The sequence below is a fragment of the Labeo rohita genome, unplaced genomic scaffold (assembly GCF_022985175.1).
Source record: "Labeo rohita strain BAU-BD-2019 unplaced genomic scaffold, IGBB_LRoh.1.0 scaffold_807, whole genome shotgun sequence".
In the NCBI taxonomy this organism is placed as follows: Eukaryota; Metazoa; Chordata; class Actinopteri; order Cypriniformes; family Cyprinidae; genus Labeo; species Labeo rohita.
In genome coordinates this window covers 10,457-36,898 of record NW_026129752.1, presented here as the reverse complement: position 1 = coordinate 36,898, position 26,442 = coordinate 10,457, and the positions used below count along the sequence as shown (strand labels likewise).

Here is a 26,442-nt window from a genome sequence, read left to right as displayed (position 1 = left end):
TGGAACTCACAGAGTTAAATGCAGAGTGCACAGAGATTTCAGGCTCATTGTTATTGAAGAGAAGGACATTGTGTACAAGCAGTTTCCCATTCCATTGATCAACAGATTGGAGAAACATTATCTTGACCTCAATACTGTACTAAAGAGTGAGCAAAAGGACCTTGTTCAGAAGCTTGAACAGTGGGTTCAAAGCTTCATTTCTGCTAGAGGCAAGCACTCAATTGCTCCCCAAGCACGCCGTTACCTTCCAGCTGATGCTTTCATTGGCTACCACTCGGACACTTGTGCATCTGTTGTGCTACAAGTTACAGAGCAGCTCAAAGACCAGGAGCTCTCAGATCCTAGAAAAGTGATCTTAGATGAGGCTAAATTGATTCTTTTAAACTGTGCAACACCAGATGCCGTGGTTCGGCTGGACAGCACCTCCCTCTCCAATGTAGAAAGTGACCATTTGTCAAGGGTGTACTTTGAGGACCAGAAGCACAGTTCCCTTGCTGACTTCATCCTTACTCACACACAGCAAGCAGGATCTAGCCATGCGTTTTTCACAGAGGTAAAGCCATTGTATTTTGAATACTTTGATTGTTACTCTAGAACAGGGGTAGCGAACTCCGCTCCTGGAGAGCCACAGCCCTGCAAAGTTCAGATCCAACCCTAATAAAAGTCACCTGCCTGTAGCTTCCTAGTAACCCTTCAGACCTTGATTAGCTTGTTCAGGTGTGTTTGATCAGGGTTGAAACAAAACTCTGCAGGGCTGCGGCTCTCCAGGACCGATGTTCGCCACCCCTGCTCAAGAAGAGTGGTTTTCATTCAGGGTTAGAATCGACTAGGGGGCCTCAGCATTCTTCCAAAAAGCTTTAAAATAAGGTAGACATGCTAAAAATCAAGATGCAAATTGGCACCATATTTCTTATTTTAATTCATTCCCTCAACAACTCGGTAAACAGTATATAAGGGAATTTAAAGTGTGATTTCTAGACGTAAAATCATGGGAATTATTACAATTATTAAATGTCATTAAAATTTCTCAAATGAATTTTTTTTTCTCCTAAGTCACAGTGTAAAATAATATAATGTGTAAAAACTGCTGAGAAATTTAAATTTTAATTGAGAGTAAAAAAGTTAGGAAAATAAGACTCATCCTGTAATCACAAACAACTGATAAACGTTAGTTTACCAGCGTTTGTTTGTAATATACAATGGAGTTAGAATGTAATCATTTTTTAATATATCATCACTTTTAATTACTTTAACCATTTAACTGTAACACTTCAAATTAGGGAACACCTATTCAATATTACCTAGGATTTTTCCCTCAATAAACTCCTAATTTGTTGCTTATTAATAATTAGTATTGTAGTTGTTAGATTTAGGTATTGGGTCGGGTTAAGTGTCCTAGAACATTGTCATGCAGAATAGGACATTAATATGTATGTAATAAGTACTAATAAACAGCCAATATGCTAGTAATATGCATGCTAATAAACAACTAGTTAATAGTGAGAATTGAACCTTAAAATAATGTTACACTTTTTTTCTAATCGTTTAGGTGACCACATTCTCAAGGCTTCTGACCGCTGCAGAAACTGAACAGCTACAGAACGTAGTTCAAAACATAGAGCTCCTCTCACTACAGCAGTTTGACACGGAACACTCATTCCTCAAGAAAATCAAGTATTGTGCTCACAACGTCACTACATCTTGTCACATCACAACAAAAAAGCACATATGTTCTTAATTAAATTAATTAAAACCCTTTTCTCTGTTTTCAGGAATTATTTGGAAAACACCACCGGGGACAAGATACTTGTCATCCAAACCGATTTTGATGAAGGCTCCCAAAGGTTAAATGTCATTGCATCTGCAAAGTGAGTTAAATATGGTTGCTGGCATATTTCGCTTGTTCAGTAAATGCAAAACAGTGTAATTTGAACTGAAAATATATTTCCAGGTATTCATCTATCAATGAAATCAACAAATTCAGGAAAGAGGACAATCTAAAGGTTTTTGTGTACTTCATAACCAAACTACCCAGAATGGACGGTGGAACTTCCTACATTGGATTTAATGGCGGTAAGATAAATTTGATTTCATCAGTGACCAGCATTGTTATTGGATCTTCAGGTCTTATTTGATTATTTATAAGATCATACTTATAAAATCATACTGATCCTCTCCACTCTACTTTGAAATGCTTCCATCAGGGCATTGGCTTAAAATTCCTCTGGCCAGAAGAAATGCTTATAAAAAATCATTTGTTCCAATGGCAGTTGTTATTTTAAATCAGATTATTATTTAAAGGAAACGCAAGAGAGTGGTTGGTAGTCCAGTGTTTAAAATAATTTAATGGATTAAATTGATGATTTGTAATGTGTAAGGAATATTTGGGTTAAAACTTGTGTAATTTTATGTTGTGCTGTTAATGTGCGCTGTGTTTTTAAGTATTAATGTGGGTGTATTTATGTCACCAGTGTCAAATACAAATTTCCACTCTGTGACAAGCAGAACGGACAATAAAGTTAAACTAAACTAAACACTGTTTGTTTTAGCAAAAATCTCATCTCTAAACTTTATTTATAAGGGCCATGGAAGTCAGTTCACATTGATGACCTCAGAAGATCGAAAGATATTGTCTCTGATATAAAAGCCTTGCAGTGTCTGACTATTAGCCAGCTGTTTGAAGAGAAAGCAGATGAGCCTGAAGGTGATGTAATTTTTTTTTTAAATATTGAGAGTTACCTTTAAAGAAATGATCCATATTCTCAAAAAATTCAAATAATTTTAATGCTTGCAGCTATGGAGGTTCAGGAGATGTACATGGAAGAAGAAGAAAAGATGGAGTTAGACGACAATACTGTGAGCCACTAACTCAGCAACAGCACTATATTTTCAGTATTTTTGTGAGACTATTGCCAATTATTATGTTCAGAACACTTCTAGGAAGACCCAGTAAGTGAAAATGTAGTTATATTTCTTGTGCTCTTCAGGGCTGGAAGAATGTTTTGGACACCACAGCACTAGTGCGAAGCTGTGTTCAGAGTGCAGTGGGTATGCTAAGAGATCAGACAGAGGCAAGCACCCGTAGCACCAAGAGAGTAGAGATTCTGCTAATGCTCTTGGCTGACAACCAGACTCTACATGGTGAGAGAACGGTTTCTATTGTAATTCTGGTAGCACTTTAGTATATGGAACAATTCTCACTATTAAGTAGTTGCTTATTAGCATGCCTATTCACATGCCTATTTGCCTATTCATTGGCTATGTATTAGTACTTGTAAAGCACATATTCTGCATGAGCATATTCTACATCCCTTATCCTACCCAATACTTAAATTTAACAATTACCTTACTACTAATAATAAGCAGCAAAATAGTGGTTTTTTTGGGGCAAAAGTCATAGTTGATGGTTTGTTAATAGAGAGAATTGGACCTTAAAATAAAGTGTGGCGTAATTCTTTATACTACAGCTTTCATTAACTGTCTTATAAGGGATCACTGATATTTAGGTATTTATGTTACCAGCTGAATTTCTGAAAACTTTAAAGAAGCGACTTCATTTTCTGTTGATGACTCATGATGAAAACACAATCTCTGCCAAGAGCTGGGTCTCAAAAGAAGCACTAAATACTGATGCATTACAAGAAGGTGGGACTTTTAGGTAAGTGTAATAGAAAGAGTGTAAATTGCACAGTATGTTGCATTGCAGCCTTTCAGATGTTCACATGGAATGTCATCGGCTTGACTAGCCCTTATTGGCTCTTTGTAAAACCCTGTGCCTTCTAAATATTAATAATAATAATTATTAATAATAATACTGTCCTGTACCCTCTGCTCTCTCTTCATCTCAACTTTTCAATCATTTCTGTTTTTTAGGCATGCCCTGTGGAGGCGAGTTCAAGCTGTAGTAACTCCCTTTTTGGCGCAGCTTGTTTCAGTTCTTGACCGTGACTGCAATCTAGACCTCTTGCTGGATAGAAACTCTGAAAAATCTTTGAAGAAACTGTGGTTGGACATTTTTGGAGACTTCAAGTTACTAAATGTTCCTTACACAAGAGTGGAAAGCAAGTATGTAATTATTTGATTTCATGATGCATTTTGTAAGCCACTGGGGTCCAAAAAGTAATCTATGCAAATCACACTAATGCTTCTTGTTCCACAAGATTGATTGTACTTTGTGTCTGACAGGAATTCTTAATGCAAAGAGATATGCATTGCATTCTCAGCATTGCTGCTCAGTTATTTATTTTTCTGAGCAACAGATAAAAAAGAGTGCTTCTGAGCAAGTTACTCAGCTGGTTTATAGCTAGCTAACCAAATGATAACATAAATGGCAATGAACATTATGGTAACTCTAACTGTCCCTACAAATGAAAAGCAAGAGCATGTTATGTAAATCAAAATTATACAATAACAGTGTGTTTTCTAAGCATTCACATCTACATTAGCAGAATGTCATTGTTTTAACTGAAAACATTGTTTTATAGCTCAGAGACTAAGACAATCTTGGTTCAGAACTACATTGCAGTCGACAGGAACATGGGTTGCACCTTACCTTTCAGCTGGAGGATTAAAGATTGTCTCGAGGAACTCTGGGTGCATGTTTTGCAGCGAGAAGGTATTTTACACAACTTTTTCCTTAGTTTTTTTAATGAGCAGTCATTCTTAAATCAGGTTCTCTTAAAGAGTTCTCTTTTTTCGTTTTCCTCTAACTTTTTTTTAACTTTAACGTCCTTTTTTTTTTTTTTTTTTTTTTACAAAGGAAAATGTAAAAAATAGATGCTGTATTTACATTTTTTTTTCAACAGGTCACACTATAAAACAATTTGAAGAGTTCTTTTGGAAGACTCCTGTGGGCAGGTACATCTCTGAAGCAACCCAAGAGACGCAGATGGAGTTTTTCCACAGGTATCTCCAGGATTTCATCTCCATGACCATGAATGTAAAATCAGAGGTTGATCTCAAGGTGAGAAACAAACCCTTTCAGAGGATAGATTTCTACCCACCATTTGCAGATCCAAGCACAATTCATGTGTTGTTTTTACCTTTTTCTGTAGCTCTTACGTGGAGCCCTTACTTGTTCTGTACATGAGCTTAGAGGTGGTCAAGAAGCACATGAGAGTGAAGTCATTTCACTGGCCTGGGTTCATGCTGCCTACCATCATTTCAAGAACCGAATACAGAACCTCTACAGGATGATCAGTATAGAGCCTCAAATTGCTCACATGCTAACTGATAACAGATGTGCCATAGAGGGCACTGAATTGGTAATTGCTTTCAACTTTCTTCTGCTACCAGAGTTGGCATGAAAATATTTATTACAGTGTATTGCAGATATTATTTACTTCCCTCTGACCACTTTTCTGTTTCTCAGGTGTTAGATATGTATGCTGCTGTGGCCTGTATTGAATACCTGGAGCCCCAGACTTTAGATGGAGATGTTCAGAGTCTGGCCTGGCTTAGACGTGTAAAAAAGCTACTAGTGCCAATTGAACTGGTCTGCTGTGAGGAGAGCCTACGTCACTATGGCGAGAAAAGCAAACAGATGGTCACCCACATCCAGTGAGTTATGAGCTCTAAAATGATTGTCTTATCATAAGTGGAATATTTAATTTAAAACAAAACAAGCTTTATAAGCACGGAACAGACTAGCTAGCTTATATATTAAAGGTTCAATATGGTTTAGTATTTAAGTTATTAAATAAACATGCAATTAGTCAACTAATGGCTTAAATGTATGGCTAGTCGACTAGAAAAATCTTTAGTTGGGGACAATTTTCTTTTCTTCTTAACTCTTCTAGCTGTGCTAAAGGCACACTCACTGTTTCTGCTGCTGGCAGAGACACTAAACACTGTGTGCACCCAATCTTGACAGTCAAGGTAGCATGGTCTCATGTTTTTTCCACTAGTGCAGCACATCTTTTCCATCACCTTCAATTATGTATAAACTATAAAAAGAAGGAGAAGCCTAAAACTGGCCCGATTCCAGGCCCACGTGTGAGCTGTGACGTTAGGGTTATTGGCCCAAAGCCAAGGGGTGTAAATAAGTTGGGCCCTGTTGGGCTTGGGCACATTGTCTATAACAATATTCAAGGTCATTGTTGGATAATATTTTCCATAACTTGTTACATGGTATATCTCCTATAATGAAAAGTTTTTTGCATTGAATACGCCTCTAGACTTTCCAGACATTTTAAGAGATGAATTTTCTTTAGGATTCCCACTCGTTTTAACCAATTAATGTCCATGCTTTTTCCAGTCATTCTTAGGTTACTTGATAAGGGTTAAGCAAATGGATTTTAAAATCTGTTTTACTCAGTTTGTACTCAAAATGTTTTAGATCATAATTGGAAATGTCTGTATTCATCATAAAATGTCCATGGACATTTAAGGTTTTATTAATTGACATGATTTTTCCAGGTGTAGAAATGGCACATTTAGAATGAGAGGACAGGAAGCAAAGTGGGAGAGAGATAGGGGGCGCGATCGGGGAAGGTCCTCGAGTCACGGCGCCAACTTGTACTGTCTAGGTTGAGAACTCCTGCTTACTATTGAATTGCATTGATGTGATTGCAGAAAAAGCAGGTCTAACCTATAGCTGCTGTAAAGTGTGAGCTTGTGTGTATGATTTTTGCTCTGTTCTATTCTGAATTTCATTTATATTTTAATTCCTCCATAGACTAATAATTTTAAATTCTCAAACTCATTGTCAATTCAGACCTGAATGGCACCCTGTCCCCAGTGCTTGCTTCAATCCAACTCTAATTTCAGTTATCAGTATTATCATTTATTGTCAATTACACCATTGTATTATTAATATTCAGACATGGCTGGCAACGCATTTGCTCTCTGGCCTTGTTTGTGGAGCACATGCTGCTGGGTGTTGGAGATGTGAGGTTGAAACTCAGGCCACTAGTCCTGGAACACACTCGACGCCTAGCACAAGTGAGTTAACTCTGTCCATTTCCTGAAAAATGATTTCTTGAACAATTTCATTTCTGCTTATCAGCACTCATCTCTTTGCTAAAGGTCTTAGAGCGGGGCTCGAACCTCAAAAAGAGGCAGCCGTTTGAGGCAGTGATCACCATACTCAAAGCCTGCAAAGATGGAGCATCTCAAAGCATTTTCAGGTATGAATTTTTTTTTAAGTTATATTTCTCAATTCAAAGGGTTTAGTAAGAGGCTTCTAAAGGATTGTGGTAATTTGTCACTGTTTATTTACACAGGTTTGGCATTCAGCCTTGTCCAGTGTGCATGGGAGACCCTCAGGACCCTTTGAGTCTGCCCTGTGACCACATCTACTGCCTAACCTGTATTAAACAGTGGCTGGTGCCTGGCCAGATGCACTGCCCTCTGTGTGTACAGGAAGTGCCCGATGGCTTTGAGCTCAAGGCGTCTGATGAAATACGGTAATCTGCTAATTGTTTGGGATGAATAGTTGTGCTTTATCTGTTTATCTGTCTGTCTGTCTCTCTCTATCAGTCTAAAATCTATGTGTTTATTTTGTTCATTAGGGATCTTATCAGTCAAAATGCATTGTTCAGAATGCGGTGCAATGCTTTCTTCATTGATCTGGTCACTACTGTGTGCTTCAAGGACAACACTCCTCCCAGCAGAAACATCATTCTCCACCTGTTGTCCCTCCTGATGGTAGAGTCCTGCTCAGTTCCTCAGATCAAAGGTATGTCTGTTTATTAAGTATATATGTGGAGGTCTAGATTTTGATTAGAATGAGTAAATGACCAGAACGTTGTTCCTCATCCTCTCAGGGCGAGACCGAAGGTTCTTGACTAAGGCCCTTTCTCCCTTTGATGACTCTGTCGATAAAAATCCAGTGGTGCGTTCAGTCGTGCTGAAACTCCTGCTCAAGTACAGGTAGGTGCAGGGCTTCTAACAGCTCACAGCATGCTCTTCTTAAATTGAATGGATATAATAGTTTTTGTTTGTTTGTTTTTTTTTCCTCTTTCAGCTTTGATGATGTCAAGCATTATCTTCAGCAGCATCTGACAGAAGTTGAGCAAAGCAACATCATTGAGGAGACTGATAAGACCGAGCTTTATTCCTTGTACATAAACTGTTTGGAGGTGTGTGTATCACTGCCCTCACGTTCACCTGCCATGTTTTACGACCTAGTTTTAATTGTTTATGATAATGGAGTATTTTTGGCATGCTGATTAAGGCTAATTTATATTTTTTTAAGTTAACATCTTAACTTACTCTTCATTTCAGTAAATTTTTTTTTTTTTTTTTTTTCTCAAGAATTAGTGTTAAAATACCCTTTTGTGCTATATGTTTAAAATTTAAACAAAAGTTAAACGAACAATATGAACAATGTTCCTCATGTCTGCAGGACTCTATGTATGATCGGACACAGTGGCATTCTGTGGCAGAGCAGCAGGCCTGTTTACAGGAGGAAACTTGTTTTCTGCTGGAGTTCCTTCACTCTGAAGCTGTGTCTGCACACACTGCATCCATAGAGCACCTGCAGTGCATGGCCAGAGTTCGACTGTGCATGGATTTGGCTGCTGACCTGCTAGTCAATAGAGTGACAAGTGCTGGTAATTTTAAAAAGTCTTTAGTGCTTGTTCTTTAGTGTGTGACATGATATGATGAAACCTGACAGAACATGTCCAAATACATTTCAAATATTGAAAAAAAAAAAAAAGTTCTTTCCACAAAGAAAACAAACTTTATTTTAGAACTTAATTTTTTTGCATTGCAATATTTTTTGCAATATTTTCTGTATTTCTCCCCAGTTTATGAAATATGAACTATTACGCTAGAATGTTTTTATGAGATTCACCCAAAAATTAACTGAATTTTTTATTTTTGATATTGTTTTCCTCATTTTAGGTGTACATGATGCTCATTCAGCTTTTATCCGACCGTTTTTGGACAGTGTGATTGATCTGTGCAGCCAAAGCAGGAATGACTGGTACAGAGTTTACCTAATCAGAAAGATCTGCAGTCTTCATGGGGTTGAATATGTCCAGAAACTTCTGCCACAGGAGGGGTTCAAGTGGCTGTTTCCTCAGGAGATTCTTGAGTCGGTGGGTTTTAGTTAAATTAACTTCATAATCCTGACATGAGTGACAAGTATTTTAACTTTGACTGCTAAGTTTATTTCTCTCAGAATCAAGATGACAGTCAAATTGACCAGTATCTAGCATGTGGAATAGACTACAAAAGTATTCGAGATGCAGTAGCCAAAGCCATGCTAGATTGCAACATGAACGGAATACAGGAAGCTATTAAGGTATTTGTTTACTCCTTTAAATGCACACTCAAACACAGGTTTCCATTTTTTGTGGGGACATTCCATAACCTTAATGGTTTTTATACTGTGCAAACTATATTTTCTATCCCTTGACTTTAACCTTACTTCTAAACCCACTTTTTGCAATTTTTGATTTTGCGAGCCAAATTTAACTGTTTCAGAGTTTAAAAAAGCTCTGTTGATACTGTGTTCTTTGCTTACTTTCTCTATATAATTTATTAATTATTTCAATAACCATGGAAATTAAATCATTACAATTAATAGGTCTAACTTGCAATGTTTTTTCATTAAACTGATCACGTTAAAGGATTAGTTTACTTCCAGAACGAAAATGTACAGATAATTCCCTCACCCCCTTGTCATCCATTTAAATAGTATATAAATTGTAAATCTTTTAGAAAACAGGCAATCGTTTCACTAGATAAGACCCTTCTTCCTGGGCTGTGATCATTTAGAGCCTTTTGAAGCTGCATTTCATAAACTTAATTTTGGAAGTTCAAACTCGGGGGCACCACAGAAGTCCACTATATGGAGAGAAATCCTGACAAAACATAATTTCTTTACTAAACTGAAGATAGAAAGACATGAACATCTTGGATGTGAGTATATTATCTGTAAATCTTTGTTCTGGAAGTGAACTTCTCCTTTAAATACAGTTTCCGTCTTATTAAAAACATTTCATGACATGAAACCCATTAACTGGTTATCGCCTAAAAAGACAGGTTTATGATGTGCGTCGTTAACAGATTACACTAACATTAGGTTACTTAGACTATAGCAATGTAATGATGGCTGATTGTTGATGTTGATCATTTTAATGGTAACTGTCAATAGTATTCTGATTGAAAAAAATTGGTTAGTAAGTTTAAATAAGTTTAAGTTTGACATAAGACAACACAGATACAATTATTAAGGTAATTATAAAAATTATTATATTCAGGGGTGCACATAAGTGGTACGCAGGTTTGCATGCACAACCAAAATAAAAAAAAAATGTGCTGTGTAAATAAATTCAGACTGCTTATTTGCATACCAACAAGGTTGACAGATGTTAATGCACAATTACCATTTTGGACAGACAAACTGTAATAATGTATAAGATATTATCAGTTTCTATTCAAGTTTCTATTCCAAATGAAAGCATAAATCTAGGCTACGTGCTGCCATCTTTTTAAAAGCAAAATGAAAAACTGTGAGGTTTATTTAACTCCCTTATAATAATATTAACACACTTTTTTTATTTTGTTTATTATTTTCTTTTTTAAAAACTAAATGCTCTTATGAGAACCAGGCTGAAAAACTTATGTGTACCCCTGGTTATATTGCTTCTTAATGGAAGAGTTCATTTCTGACCCTACATGTGACCATTAACAGAAATTCAGTTCAGTCACAAAAATACATTTTTGATGCTTATGTATATATACATACCTTTCTATCAAAGTTATCTGATTTAAGATGAATTTGTTCTGACACAGTTTCACTCTTAAGTTAATCATATTTTATTACCATTTTCTAAACTATAGCAAATAAACTATGAAAATATGAGAAATGTTGCAGGTGTCTGAATACATTTTGGTTTGACTGTATCATTTCCACTACATGAACACTGTAATTAAATGCTTAAATTATGCAATTAAATACTTGCAATTTCTCTTAAAATTCCTCAATTTTGCTTAACTGCTGTCCTAACTAGTTTGCAATGTCTTTCAAAACATCTTTGTCTGAAGAATTGCAACTGCACACCCATGAAGAAAGCAGTTTATTTGCTACTGGCTTTGTTCAGAGAAGTCACCTCTCTGTATAGAAGTGGAAACCCCAACATGCACCCTAAACCTGAGGTAAAAGCTCAAACATATGCTACACGACATATACATATATATATATATATATATATGATTTTTCTGTATTGTACGGATGTTTTGATAAAAGTATATTTACTGTCTGATATTCATGATGTTTTCTGTAGCAATGTGATGGCCTTGAAGATTTTATCAGAAGCTCAGACATCTTCGTCAATAATGAAATGAGAGCATTTGCTCAAGCGCTGGTGAAAAATAATCTGCATGCCCTGCGTGTACAACCACAGATATCAGGCAGAGAATTTGTGCTGGTAGAGGTCACAGTTCACATGGCTGCAGTCCTGCTGTGTGGGAATCTTTCTTTACTGCAGCCACTGCAGCGGCTGGCACTGTCCCCAAACAACATGATGGTATGAACCGTTCACGCTTTACATGGTGACTAAAATGTGATTAAGTGTGATATTTCTGTCATGTTCGCCACACAGGCTTCATTCATCCCAACGATGCCTGATGACATGTTGGCTGTTGCCCAGCAGGCCATGGGACAACTTAAGTGGTATTGTGAGTGGATTCTGTTTATTGGTGCTGCTATAGAATTTGCCAGTGTCATTCAAAATTAAAGACCTGTAAAAATGTAGTGCACCTGTAAACCCAGTGATTAATATCTGACCTGAAATGCCATGTTAAATCATGTTACCCTGTTCTATCTCATGTTAATGCAGTTATAATTAAACAGAATTTCATTATCAGAACTTCAAGTGTGTAGGATAATACATTTGACATTGGTTGCCTGGGACTTACATAACATAATTTTCTGTTATATTGAGTAAATAACGGCAAGAACAGTAATAAGTGTATTTTTTTTACCCCCATCATTTCCTAATCTCTGGTGTCCATTTGTGTTTGACAGTCTGTCCTAATGGCCATCCATGCACTGTTGGTGAGGTATGGTCATGTGACTTAATTCCTATGATTTGGCTTAACTCTGCATTAACTATATATTAATAGTCACAAAGTGCAGAATTAGAGTAGTTTTTTTTCTTGTTTTTTCTCCTTAAAATTAAGAAAATATTTTCTTCATTTATCTGTCCAGTGTGGTCAACCTATGGAGGTTGGTCGCTGTCCAGACTGTAATGCACAAATAGGTGGCATCAACCACAATCCTGTTCAAGGCTTCCAAGCCATGCAGATACAGTGAGTTACTCTTGCAGTGAATGCTTGTTTTTTTTCTGTTTTATGCCTTAAAAGTTAAAAATGCATTTATATAAAGACATTAATAAATGTTGTAAAGTTTTATTCCAGGTAAAATATTGCATAAGTAATGCAAAACAGAAATCTTAACAGAAATCTTTATGCTAAAGTTTTATTGAACTATACTAAATTACCATTTTTGGGTTTATTTTGCAGTATTTACTTGCATACTATACATTCTTACGTGTCGCTCCTGACATAAATGACTGCCTGTTGAACCAGTTTTAACTGTTTTTTCTTGATTTTAAATTTAGCAATTTATTAGCTTTAGTATTGAATTGATATTGTAGATTTGCTTTAGTGTTCATTGTTTTAATTGTTTAATTGTTTTAATCAATGAGGCAATTGTTCCTCTTTGCAGAGGGGACCGTACTCAGTCGGGACACATTCTGGGTGATGCACAGCGTCGTGATCAACCTGACATGCAGGACACTAAGAATATGTCACCTGCCCCCTTTGCTCTTCTCAGACTGCTCACACACATGTCCATGCTGCTGGGAGCTCAAAACAACCCACAGGTGTGTGTGTGTGTGTGTGTATATATATATATATATATATATAGTTCATTATATGTATTTTTGGTAACACTTTAGTGTAGGAAACAGTTCTCATTTTTAACAAGTTACTTAGCACGCCTATTATTTACATATTGGCTGTTTATTAGTATTATTATTAGTATTATTTGTTTATAAAGCACCTATTCTGCATGATGATGTTCTACATCCCTAATCCTACCCAATACCTGAACAACTACCTTACGAACTATTAATAAGCAGCAAATTAGGAGTTTACTGAGGCAAAGCAGTAGTTAATGATTTGTTAATAGCGGAACTAGACCTTAAAATAAAGTGTGACCATATTTTTTTTATATATATTTATCCCATTTTCTTGCATGTTTCTCTTAAGAGTGTCAGGCAGATCATCAAGCCTGCTGTGCTGGATCCTGGCTCATTCCTGACGGCCCATCTTTTAAAAGACATGGACCAGCTGAGCAGAGCTCTAGGCAAAGGACTGGATGATACAGTCAGTACAATCCATTTGATCATCCACAGTCTATTGGATCCCCATCAGACCAGCCAGTGTAAGAGTCTCACGCCTCACTTGACATTTGTCACTTGCCATATTGATCTCCTGTCTCAGAAATTCTAGAAATATAACTTTTTTTTTCTAAAAAGGGCCTGTTCCTTATGATCCAAACCTTTCCACTAAAGGTGCAAGAAATGGATGGGAAAATGCCATGAATACTGATGTCATCACACATCAGCTAAAGGTGAACATGTCATCAGTAGAGTGCTTCTCATAAACCTTAGATTAGCTGATTATTACTTTCCATTCTTTGAACTTTCTCTCAGGTTTTGGAACATCAGCTAAAGGAAGTCAACACCTTCATTAGGGAAGATGAGCGAGTGTCTTGTAATCCAGTGATGAAGTTGACATTTGGGGAACCAGGGCTTTTCCTTCACTCTCTGCCCCAGAACTCCCTCATTCATAATTCATCCATCTGGAGCTGCAGGAAAAAGGTCTCAATGTTGAGTCTGACCCACATTGTGGAGCAAAACAGCGGCCGGGACACCTTGCCAGTGCTGTGGAGGTTCCTTCAGAGGGTAAGATATTTTTATCAACCAGAGTGATTCTCATTACTTGTGTTCAGCAGCAGCACCTCTGATTGTTACCAGTTTATGATGCCTGCTTTCTGGACAGATTGTTCATGTTGTGTAGACAATCCTTTGCCTATTAGCTTAGTCTGGTTGACTTTGATGTTAGTTATACTGACATATGAGGGAGCAGCTATAGTTTATTTTGTTTTAACATGCTGATTAGTGGTGGGTTTATCTGCAGTAATAACACAGAGTGGATCAAATCTGTATTTGAAATGATATTGTCGACTTGATTGCAAAGATACTGTTTGAACTGAACTGAGCTGGATGATGACATCACTGAATTTAATGATAAACTGCCTTTAACAAAAAATTGAGTGTTGCTGTTCTTTTTTCATTATTGATACCCTATTTTCCTATTTAATACTGTAAAGCTGCTTTGGACACAATCTGTATTGTTACTGTATTGCATATATAAATAAAGGTGACTTGACTTGACTCAAAGCTGTATATTTCAGGAAGCAGAGCTACGGCTGGTGCGATTCCTTCCAGACATCTTGGTTCTCCAGAGGGATTTGGTAAAGAAGTTTCAAAACATGACAGAGCTAAACTACAACACCATTGGAGAGTTCCTACAAAATCAGAAAGCAGGTACCCACGTAATAGAGATGATTTGCCATGGAAAATGTTGAGTCAGTATGAAGATATTAATTGACTTCTTGTTAATAATTTCAGTAAGCTTGTTGATGGTTGATTTGTTCATTTCAGCAGCAGTCATGCAAGGATATGCCATTTCTCTATTAGTAAAGTTTACTTTCATTGCAAACAGTTATTGTGCCATGTTTTTATTCAACAGCTTCACTCACTGCATGGTATGAAAAGCGCATAAAAATCTTTATATCAACTTGGAACCAAATCAGAGTATCTCTGGCTACCACAGGTAAACCAACTCCTACCTACAATGGCAAGCATAAATTTGTGAGCCCTTTGAAAATAACTGGATTTCTGCATGGATTAGTCATAAAATGTGGTCTGATCTTCTTCAAGTCACAAATATAGACACATACAGTCTGACTTATAACACAACTAACAACTCAAAACATTGTGCTTGTCAAACTTTTATTGAAAACACCGTTCATTGACATAGCCGGCTGGATACTGTAAATTGTGTTATGACTCTGTGTTCTGTGTCTCTGTGTTACAACTTCTCCAAAAGCTAAAAGTCAGTTAAGGAGATTAGATTGGACGTGTGGGTGCTCTGCCCTTTATTTTAAGGCACACAAAGCCTGGTTACCAAATAAAGGTTATTTTTTTTATTTTTTATTTTTTTTTTTTTTTTTTTTTTTTTTAGAAAGATCCTTAAAATATATTTAAAAACACATTACAATGATGCACAAAGCTGGACAAGCTTTTAGCACTGCTAAATACCTATTACGTTATTCATAAATAAGTAGGTAAGGTACCCTGTCTGCAAATGTAGAAAATTCTGTTGCTACTTTCTCCACCATATACTGTTAGAGATTAAACAATGTATTCAATAGAAATGTGTAAGTACAACTTTGTGCTTTATTAGTTTAATCAGATTGTGTTTGTCTGTAATTGTTCGTTAATGTGTGCAGTGCAGAAATCCAGATATTCACAAGCATTCAAGACTTTCCATTGTCATGACCACTTTCATTACACATTAGACCACTGTGCAGTTCGTCTTTGACAAATGTCTATTTTTTTTTTCCACTTGATGAGTGATGCATGAGATGGTCTGTTTGTTTCAGGAGAGATAAAGCTGCCTGACGATTACACTCGGGAGGATCTGGATCTGGAGGCAGACCTACAAGTGCTGTTGCCGCAAAGAAGCGGCCTGGGCCTGTGCTCCACTGCCCTTGTCAGTTACCTCATCACCCTGCACAACGACCTCATCTACACTGTTGAAAGATACACCGGAGAGGAGTCTGGGTAAGAGATTTAGCAAATTTAGTCCCATGTCATTTGCAGTGTTTGATATAGTAGTCACTGATTATGAGTTGTTGAGTTCAGCAAACCCCTAACCCAAAGTATTAATCATCTTGTAGAGGAGAGTGGGGTAAGATGAGACTTTTTTTATGTATGTGATCCTCAAGATAAGGGAAAATGAGGCTGAAGTGTAATGAAAGTTTCTAAAGTAAAGAGGTTCTAAAAATATGGTTTCTTATTTAAAAAAAAAAAAGTGTTCCTGTAGCTCAATTTGCCCAAGGTCAGGGGTAAGTTGACCCGAGTCAGTGAGTAAGATAACCATCTGACTGAATCTGATTTAAACCCATCTAAAAAGTTTAAAGATTATTTACATCTTTTAAAAAACGTAACAATAAAATATCATTTTACAAACATATTTCTTTTCTTAAATCTAACTTAACATAAAACCAACCTAATTAAGTTTTATATTTAATCTTTGTTTGCAATTTTAACCTTCCTAAAAATAAAATAAACAGAGAGTGTGAGCAGGCCATTAGGGGCTACAGGTGGAAAGATATATGTGACCATGGACCACAAAACCAGTCATAAGGGTCAATTTTTTGAAATTGAGATTTAGACACCATCTCAAAGCTGAATGAATAAGCTTTCCATTGATGTACGGATTGTTCGAATAGAACAATATTTGGCTGTGATACAACTATGTCAACATATGGAATCTGAGGGTGCAAAAAAAATTTAAATATTGAGAAAATCACTTTTAAAGTTGTCCAAATGAAGCACTTAGCAAAATATATTACTAACCAAAAATTAAGTTTTGATGTATTTACAACAGGTATTTTACAAAATATTTTCATGGAACATGATCTTTACCTAATTTCCTAATGATTTTTGGCATAAAAGAAAAATCAATGATTTTGACCCATACAATATATTTTTGGCTATTGCTACAAATATACCCCAGCAACTTAAGACTGGTTTTGTGGTCCAGGGTCACATATTTGATTATAGTGTAAGGAAAAGCATCTTCTAGTTCTCAGAGAAGAATTTGGTGCAGTTATACACTGCCCCTATCAAATAAACTATAAATAGTATGTTTGATCAACTAAATCAGTTGTGTAATGTCACATATGAATACAGTTTATACTACAGAGATTTAACTTAACTGTTATTGATCATTCAACAAATGTTCATGTTGTTAAAGACAGTGTCCTTAAAAACACCCAGTTATTTTGCTGTATTACAGTTTTTCTCAATCGATTTGACACATTTCTCCAAACTCAGGTCACTGTTCTCAAAACAGTTAACACAATGAGCTGACCACTTTGTAATTTTCCTGAACAGATTGTACGTTTTCATTCATTTCATACAAATAACAAATCATGCAAATAATTTTCTCAAAACAATGTGCACAAATTCTAAAATGTTTACAAGTTACATAGTTAATGCAACCAGCTAATACTTTAAAATATCTGAAAAAGGGTTGAAATCAAATCACAAACATTTATGTACCATTTGTCCAAACACAACAAACTACATTCTGTCATTTGTCATTTTATCAAATGAACACGCTAAAAAACTGATAACTATTCACTTAATCAGTCACTCAACACAGGAAATGCGGTTTTCCTAATCATTTATACATTTTTCAAAATTGCTTTAGAGTACTAATAAAATGGAAAGTATACAAAGAGCATGAATGAATATGCAAAATAATAATAATAATATACATATATCCAATATAAATACAAATAAAATAAATAAAAATTAAGTCTATAAGGTGGTGGTGTGGGTAGAGAACGGAGAAAATGAAAGAAAAGATGAGAAGAAGTGTAACAGGTACAGAGATAAGCAGAGAGGATGTGAGAATGAGGAGAGGAGTTGTACAATGATTTGGTTTGACAGTACAGAACTTCAGTCATTTACTGTAAATATCCAAACATTTTTCTAAATTGAAATTTGAGATCATTCAGGTGGACAATCAAGTTTATTTTGAATGGAAGAGGAGCATTTTTGACTTGGTAGTCCAGTACAACACCGCCAGCCACAAAGGAAGAGGCCTGTGAAGATGCTGAGACAGAAGCTTATCAAGCATGGATTAAACCAATTTTTATTCCTATGATGCAAGCGTAACAAATATGTAGATAAAATGCAATGTAATTCTCTTCCAGATGTAAATGAAAGTCAATAATTCAGAATAATTTATGTATACAGCAACACATGTATACAGCAATACAGTGGTGGCCAAATTTAGGCTATTAGAACGCTAGTATTTTCACCAGCATAAAAAGGTAGATACATTTCCACCACTGTGCTGTAAAAGACTGATTTGTAGTTATCAGAAAACATAAAAGTTTGTTTGCAGTTGTTTCTGGCAAAGGTGACACAAACAGATTTTAAGTTAAAGAGGCAATTTGTTTTTTCTCATGGGTGATGTTGTTGGATAACATTTTTTTTTTGTTTTTTTCATTTAGATTTTTATCTGAACTTGTGACCATATCTGCTAGATGTTTAAGGTCATCAAATCAGAAACTGTTGAAGGTTCCCAGATCACGGTTAAAAAGAAAGGGAGACCGGGCTTTTGCCATAGTTAGCCCCCTAATTGTGGAATAGGCTACTTTTATCTATTAGGATATTAATAGATTTTTTTGTTTAAAGCAAAACATAAAACCTTCCCTTTTAGAGAAGGCTTATAATATGTGAGTCACCCTGAACTCGTTTCTTTGAATGTATTATGTCTATTACGTCTATCCATTTTGCAGTTTTGATTGGTGTTTTTTATATTGGTTTTACCATTTTTGTACAGTCACTGTTGTTTTTACTGTGCTATAAATAAGCTAAACTAAACAGACCAACAATTTAAAAATAATTTTAAAAAAAAAACAGTGTTTCATTTTAAATCATGTGGCTTGTGGATTATAGAGGTGTACTATTACTATTAGTAATACTATTACTATTTGATGAATAATCGGACTTCAGCACAATGATCGGACCGTGTTCAATGCGCAGGTGATAAAACACCTGATGATGCTGGATGAGTGAATAAAAAAAAGCACCTAAAGACTTACTTTAAAGGTAGGGTTCTGAACTGTAACTAAAGAGTTAGTGGTGACTTATATTACTTGGTGTAATATTATAGTATAAAATGTAATATTATGTTACCCTAGGTACCACATTGAACACACTGAAAAAAACACTCAGAACCCTAGCACTGTGAGCTATCGAAAACATTTAGCAACATTGAAACCACCACACCCAGTTTCCTAGTTTGACACCCTATTTCTCCATATTGTTCTCTGTCCTTTTTCCTTCCAGTTACACGGTAAGTCCAGCAGACCTGACGGAGCTGCACGTGATCCGTTATGAGTATGAGCGGGATCTGCTGCCACTGGTGCTGTCCAACTGCCAATATAGGATGGAGCGTGGGCAGGAAACCCTGGCAGAGTACGACCTGCCCAAGATTCAGCAGCAGATCCTCACCCGCTTTCTACAGGGCAAACCACACATCACCCTCAATGTACGTCACAGCACCACAAGAGCTGAAAGATGTCTGTCAGATTTAGTTTTTAGGAGTTCTTCAGGTATGACAACCAGTAGAGTAGATAAATGAGTAAATTTATATTTATTTGTTTTGTGTTTCTTTGTGTTTTAGGGTATTCCGACACTGGTGAACAGACAGGACAGAAATTATGAGATCATATTTAAAGATGTTAAGGACAAAGTTCAACAAGTAAGTTATGTTATTTATTAAATTATAAATGTTTATTAGCGTAATATGTTTAAATCTGCATCTGATTTGTTATTGTTAGATGTAGGTCCAATACTCAAAATGCTCTTAATATTGTTTAAATGCAGCTTTTAAAATGGTACATTTAATTAAATCCATGTTTTCAATGCAGAGGTATATTTTAACCATTTTAATCCATGTTACAAGCTGTCATGTGATTGTGTATCCAAAGGAGTTGTTGCAGCCTTTGACAGAGTATGACCTTGTGAAGGAGCTGCAGTCCTACAGTGATGTTTGTGAGGCCCTGTCCACAGTCGAACTTGCCCTGGGTTTCCTTGCCATGACAGGGGGAGATCCACACATGCAGCTGGGCACTTATTTGAAGGAAGTGCTTCAGATGACTGACAACATGGCCCCACACGTCTTCAAGGTTGGTCATGAACACGCACTTTCTTTATTAAATGTATTATTTTGAGCAGTGGTTTTACAAGGATGCTGTCCTCACTGGTCTTAAGTAAGCCCTGTATAGATAGATCAGATATGTTTCTTTTAGGAGGGGTTTAACATACATTCTTGTGTTAAAAAACTGTTAGATGGAACAGTAGCAGCCTTGCGATATTTAAAAGTTGAAATACTTTTACCTTGATGTTACTTTAAATGCTCCTTGTTTGTGAGACGAGATGCTAAAAAGAAATGAACTACATACGATTCAACATAAAATTAACAAGAAGCGCGCACTGAAATCAGCCATTCAACAGGTTGACGTTTTATAGACCTTTCACATTTTGTCGCCTTAGAATTATAAGGTTCTTTCTGACATTTTTTTGTCAAAATTGAGTTATTCATATTATTATTCTGTGACAACTGATTTACATAATGTGATGTTTCTTTTGTAAGCTGTGTATATTTTTGGCCTTTATTAGAAGGCAAAAATGATTCTGTGTACAGAAATCTATGGAATGCAAAAACTTTGAAGCTCAATATCTCAAAAGTGATCAGAATGCAGAAAAAAACTAATTCTAAGGCGATGATTTAACTGGCTTCACTGAAGTGGAAGTCATCGATTTTTATCATTTCTGTGTTTTCAATAGAAAAAGTCTATGATCAATTTTGTATGACTTTCCAAGAGAGAGTTGGATTGCAGCATTCAAACGAGAGGTTTATTTTCACTCCCTCAACCATTGTATCAGAAATACACTCTTAGCAGTGTTAACTTGTAATTCAACAGCAAAACAATGTTACATAGTATAGTGTTTCAAATGTATATTTAAAAAAATAATAAATTATTAAAATGCTAGATTTACAGTGTTATTAATTGTGGAAGTGTAACATAACATCACAGTATTTAAAAAGGACACAAAAAACTATCACAGGAAAACAGATATAAGCATAACAATGTACTGCTTTGATGGCTGTAGGGCTTAAAAATATTAACGATAACAAATATTTAAAAAATCTAGACATGTCAGTAACACTAAATGACCACTCTGACTCAATCCCTGATCCTTTTTCTGGCAATGTGTGATACCTTTAAGTATTCATTCTGTGTGCAGGCATTAAGTAGGTGTAGCTTGAAACACTGTGTGGCGTTGTGGCAGCTGCTCAGCTCTCTGAAATCTGAGACAATGCTACGCCTGAAGAGGGTGAGACATAAATAAAATAAAGTTTGTCTTAACCAGTCACTTTCATATCAGGAAAAAACTTGATTGATTTGAAATTGCAATTGACATCAGTACAGATTTTGTTTGTATGTGATATGACTCTGTTCATCTGCCTTTCAGGACCCGTTTGTAAGCATCAGCAAAGAGTATAAACATCCTTTGCAGGCAGAACACAAGAGGCTGCTCACTAGCTTTTTCACCAAGTCCAGCGCTGATGCCTTCCTGTTGGAGATGCATGAGTTTCTGCTTTTGGTCCTGAAGAACCCAAAAGCCACGGACACCTTCAGGCCTGACTGGGGGTGAGACCTGATAGGAATATTAGCTTTGTTCAAATGTGCACAACTAGTTAGTTTTTGGAGGGGTTTCACTTTTGCCTTAGCTCGATATTTGCTTCTGTAGTGATTATACCAGTGTTTAGTGCAATACTGACTCTCCTGAACCACAGCATAAATAAAATTTACATTCTTAATTTTAATGAGATAAAAACACTGCACATGTTCTTCTACTAAGTTGCACAATTCTTATGATCTGCACACAAAAACAAACACAAAACATTAATGTGGTCTGATTTACTTGTAAATAAAGATGTGATAAAAGATAAAATTTACTTGATTGAACATCTGCTTTTTTTGATTAGTTTTCACAGATGTTACTGTTTTGAATCAGTCTGACAAATTCTTTACTGGATAAAACTCACTGAATTTGTCCGAGCGTTTGCTGACTAAACACTTGATTTACTAACTGAACTGCTATAAGTTATAGCATAGCTGTTGTAGCAATTTTAAGTGATAGCAATAGCTGTTTTTTGTGTACTGAATGCTTGTAAAACTTAAAGTATTTCCTGACTGGTTTTGTGGAATTAATCCTTCACTAACCCCCAATCTCAGTGAGAAGCAATCACTAATTAAAAAAAAAAAGTCTAAATTTATATATATTTTTTTTTTATTGCCAACAAATGTATATGCAGTTAAAAAATAGTCAAACCTGTGGTGGCAAAAAGTATTGCACTGAAAATACTGTGATCATTTTCATTTATTTTAGAAAATTAACATACGATTGTTTGGGAAATATGGGAAAATTGTGAATGGATTTTGTTATATAGGAACCTGCAGAGCAAACTCAATGGGATAAGATTGTGGTGATGTGCACTCTAAAGCTATTGTTGAACATATGTAAATCTATCATAACTTATTAAATTCTGTCTGTCCTTTAGTCTTAAAGACACTGTTGTGTCCTACATGGAGCGTAAAGATCTGGACATTCCTCCTGAGGTGGAAGAGTTCTTCCCTGAAGAGATTCTGCTCTCACAGTACACTGATACATGGAAGTTCTCTGTCCTTCTCAGACATGAAAGAAACCAAAGATAGATTCTAGATTAAGTACTTCTGTTGTCTTAATCAGTCACTTTTCATATCAGGGAAAACTTTTTTTTTTTGAAAACAGTGCCTTTTGTGCACCTGAGGCACAGTATGTGGCGCAGTATGCTACCGCCTCTTTGCTTCCTTATATATAGCACTTTATACTGTAATATTTAGGTACAGTCTGTCAAAGTAATCTCGCAGTTAGTTAGCAAGTGCTATACAACTTGTTACAAATTATAAAAAGTTCAAAACAATCATAACCTTTGCTGTAACTTTTTTCTCTCCATTTTGTTTTGAAGTTGCTAACAATTGTTTAACCATTTTTTATTTATTTGATTACTTCTTTCTTTAGTATACATACACACTCATTTAAGAATTTGAACTGATTGTTGAAATACAAACCCTTCACTTCATGGCCCAGATATGGATGCACCATGTTGTCCATGTTTTTGATAGCACTTTTGGGGTTTTTTTGGGTTAGTGTGGTGTTCCATAAAAAATAAAAAATAAAATATATATATATATATATATATATATATATATGCGTATATAATTTTTATTTTTTATATATATCTTACCGTTTTTCAGAGATTTCTCATGTCATGTCCCATTGCAATTTTTTCTGCTTTTACTTTTTTAAAACCAATGTTTCTGTTAATCGACCTGTATGCTGAAAAAATGCTGTGAACAAGGTTTTCTTTTTCTGTGACTAACATGGATTTGAATAAAGAGTTATTAAATATGTTTTCCTCTAATTTAAAGTTGTCATGTTGCATAACAAGGATGTTAAAAGATTTTAATTAGTTTGTAATGAAGTCTGGAAGGTCAACCGCTTTCTGTAGTGCATAAAGATAATTATAAGTGTTGAAAGAGCAAAGTATATTCTGAAGAACTGGCTTTGTCCTGTTTGGACATCATCCAAGCTTCTGACACTATCATCGACACTATGTGTTTCAAAATTTGGGTCACAAAGAAAATTTTTGATTGGCCCTAAACTGATAACTATTCAGTTAATCAGACACTCAACACAGGAAATGCAGTTTTTCTGACTGTTTACACAGAGAAGGAGAGGGAGAAGAGAGTTGCTATGTCAACAACAAAAAAAAAGAAAAACACATAATGTGTACTATGATTGTTTTTGATAGTACTGATTTTTAAATGTCTTTCACAGCAATGCCACAGATGAACCATTTTGGTTCCACAAAGAACCATTCAGTCAAAGGTTCTTTAAAGAACTATCTCTTTCTTACCTTTTTATAATCTGAAGAACCTTCTTTCACCACAAAGAACCTTTTGTGAAACAGAAAGGTTCTTCAGACGTTAAAGGTTCTTTGTGGAACCAAAGAAAAAGGTTTTTCTATGGCATCGTAAAGCACCTTTATTTTTAAGAGTGTTCTTAAATTTGCTGTAAAAGATCTGTATTTGTCAGAAAAGTTTGTTTGCAGTTCTTGATGCTAAAGGTGGCACAAACAGATTTTAGTTTTAATGGGGCAATTAGTTTTTCCTCATGATTGATAGCAGTTGTTGGATAACAATTTTTAATTTAATTGCACAATATATATAAAACAAAACTCCCTGTTGAAGAATTTCAATAAACGTATTTTCATTAGCATAATGAAATTAGCATACAGCTGAAAGTGTTTTATAATCAATAAAGAACACACCAATAGATTTGATGTTAAAATTTACTTTTAATAAATGTGTTACTAGAAAAATTGCAGTGCTTAATTTTGCAGTAAAATTGAACTGTTTGTTTAAGATAATTTTGTGTTTGGATGGCTGTGTTAATTGTTTTGCGAACAAGTACTTTGCATTGGACAAAAGTGTCAAATCGACTGAGAAAAACTAACAAAAAGACTTTTTTTGTAAACAGTTTTAAACCATTTCATAGGAGCGCAAAATGGCACAGCACAAAGCATTTCTATGACACCATATTCCTTTAAAAAATATTTAAAGGGTCCATTGCTTTGTAAAAACAAAAATCAATCAAAATCTATTTGATCATAGCTTTAAACACCCTTTGGACATTATATAATTTTTTTTTTTTTTTTTTTTTTTTTTGCTCAATTTTATCTATACTGCTAATATTTATTTAGTATATAGTATTTATTTAATGTATGTATTTATGTAAAAACCATTTGGCTTTATCCAAAATACAGTGTAACAACTGAAACTCATGCTTTTGTTTCTGGACATATTTAAAACACAAAATAAAAGTCTGCACAGAGAACTTCTCATTAATGACAGATTTTTCAAACCAACAAATAAAGGCTTAAGCCTTGAACAATACAAAGAGTCTCTCTCTGAAACCAAAAAGGACTTTTATTGCTAACATCTGGATTTAAAATAAAAGCAGAACAGCAATAATGCCATGCAGAATTCACCATTATAAATCTCCAGCTCTTTTAGTTAAAGGTGGCTTGTAAAGTGCTCTCCACTCTGGCCTAACATTGTTACTCATCTTGAAAGAGTTGACGCACCATGGTGTACTATTTTTATGTAGATTTTACACAAGCTTTATACAATTTTTTACCATTACTTTTATACAAATCCATATCTGTCACCTTTTCAAAAAAAAAAAATCCTGTACATTCACCTAAAAAAAAGTAGATTTGAAAATGAGTCTTCTCGTTAAGGATAAATTCCATTTCATTTTTAATTCTTCTGTTGTAATTTCTGTAGTACTTGTGTAACAATTCAAATGGATTTAACTCCTAAAAGAACAGCTACATCTTCAGCTTTTTCAAACTTGGAAAATCCACTTGAATAAACATCCAATTGTTATAACCTTGCATTTAATGAACAATAATGAAGTCATTGTCCCACATGCACCTAAAATGTCCAAACACGATTCATAAATCAGGGGTGCTTTCAATAGCCAGAAAAAAGATGATATATAATCAGTTCTTTTCACTTGATCATTTGAAAGAGATCCCATATGTAGAGAGAGACACCAAGGCTGTTTGTGTGTGTGTGTGGGGCAGAGAGCATGAGAAGCGAAAGCATTGAGTCAACTGGGATCTCAATCACATTTAATGCAGTGTAGCGATTTTAGCTCAAAGGGAAATGTGTATAAATAATTACAATTAATTATGCTTAATTACAATTATTTATATCAACTGCCAGTAGTAACTGTAGCAGAATTAATTTTTCCATCAATTAATCTGTTCGCCCAGCGAACATTCAGCATAATTTTTATATAAACTCTAAGAAATGATATTTTCTTGGCCACAGAAAATAACTTTCTTAAAGTACCATTGCATTAGAGCATGTAGCTCGAATCGGAATCGTAAAGGGACATTAATTTGCGAGGCAGAATCACAATCAAAACTCATGTAATTTGTGCACAATAGTTTATTAACGAAGGACTAACACATAACTAATCTAAACAAACAAACATGAAATCACTCATATATGGGGGAATGGTCAGTGAGAAACAGTTAGAGAGAGACAAGGAAATGAAGCTATGAAAAGAGTCAGTTAACCACCTGAGTGAAACCATCAGTGCTGTCTACAGCTTATACTAAACCTCTGTTTGTTTAGTTAAATGTACGATACTTGCATTGCCTTGGTCGTTGAACAAGTGTCCAAACGCAGTCTCAGGTGAAAGTCTTGATGGTTTGGAGCAGTGGTGGTTTTGGAATTGCAATCACGTTCTTCCGGGTCTGAAGAGTGATGAACTCCAAAGATGTTCTGACTTGATGGTGACTGGGAGTTTCTTCCCATGTGAAAAGTGAAGAAGAACCAAGAGCTGAGAGGGACCCAGCTGAAGTCCTGTTGTAAGAGCCAGTTATGTGTAATTCATTTGTGATGATAATTTAGTT

The 26,442-nt window shown here is 35.4% G+C and overlaps 1 protein-coding gene across 1 annotated transcript; it reads left to right on the top strand.

Annotated features, from left to right (window-relative positions):
• Window positions 1-4: 4 nt before the first annotated feature.
• On the top strand, window positions 5-23,365 carry LOC127162020 (E3 ubiquitin-protein ligase rnf213-alpha; the record flags this gene model as incomplete). The annotated part of the gene is made up of 40 exons (XM_051104796.1): window positions 5-553; window positions 1,550-1,674; window positions 1,773-1,868; window positions 1,952-2,073; window positions 2,582-2,704; window positions 2,795-2,856; window positions 2,988-3,141; window positions 3,523-3,658; window positions 3,874-4,065; window positions 4,485-4,615; window positions 4,806-4,963; window positions 5,055-5,264; window positions 5,372-5,559; window positions 6,822-6,942; window positions 7,027-7,127; window positions 7,224-7,406; window positions 7,512-7,678; window positions 7,767-7,872; window positions 7,967-8,081; window positions 8,348-8,555; window positions 8,851-9,047; window positions 9,131-9,253; window positions 11,002-11,112; window positions 11,241-11,483; window positions 11,559-11,634; window positions 11,984-12,018; window positions 12,167-12,267; window positions 12,686-12,842; window positions 13,231-13,405; window positions 13,500-13,594; window positions 13,677-13,928; window positions 14,441-14,573; window positions 14,779-14,862; window positions 15,695-15,875; window positions 19,185-19,386; window positions 19,522-19,599; window positions 19,829-20,026; window positions 21,150-21,239; window positions 21,378-21,556; window positions 22,471-23,365. Coding segments are annotated over 40 exons (6,111 nt in total), but the record flags the coding sequence as incomplete, so codon positions are not given.
• Window positions 23,366-26,442: the final 3,077 nt, after the last annotated feature.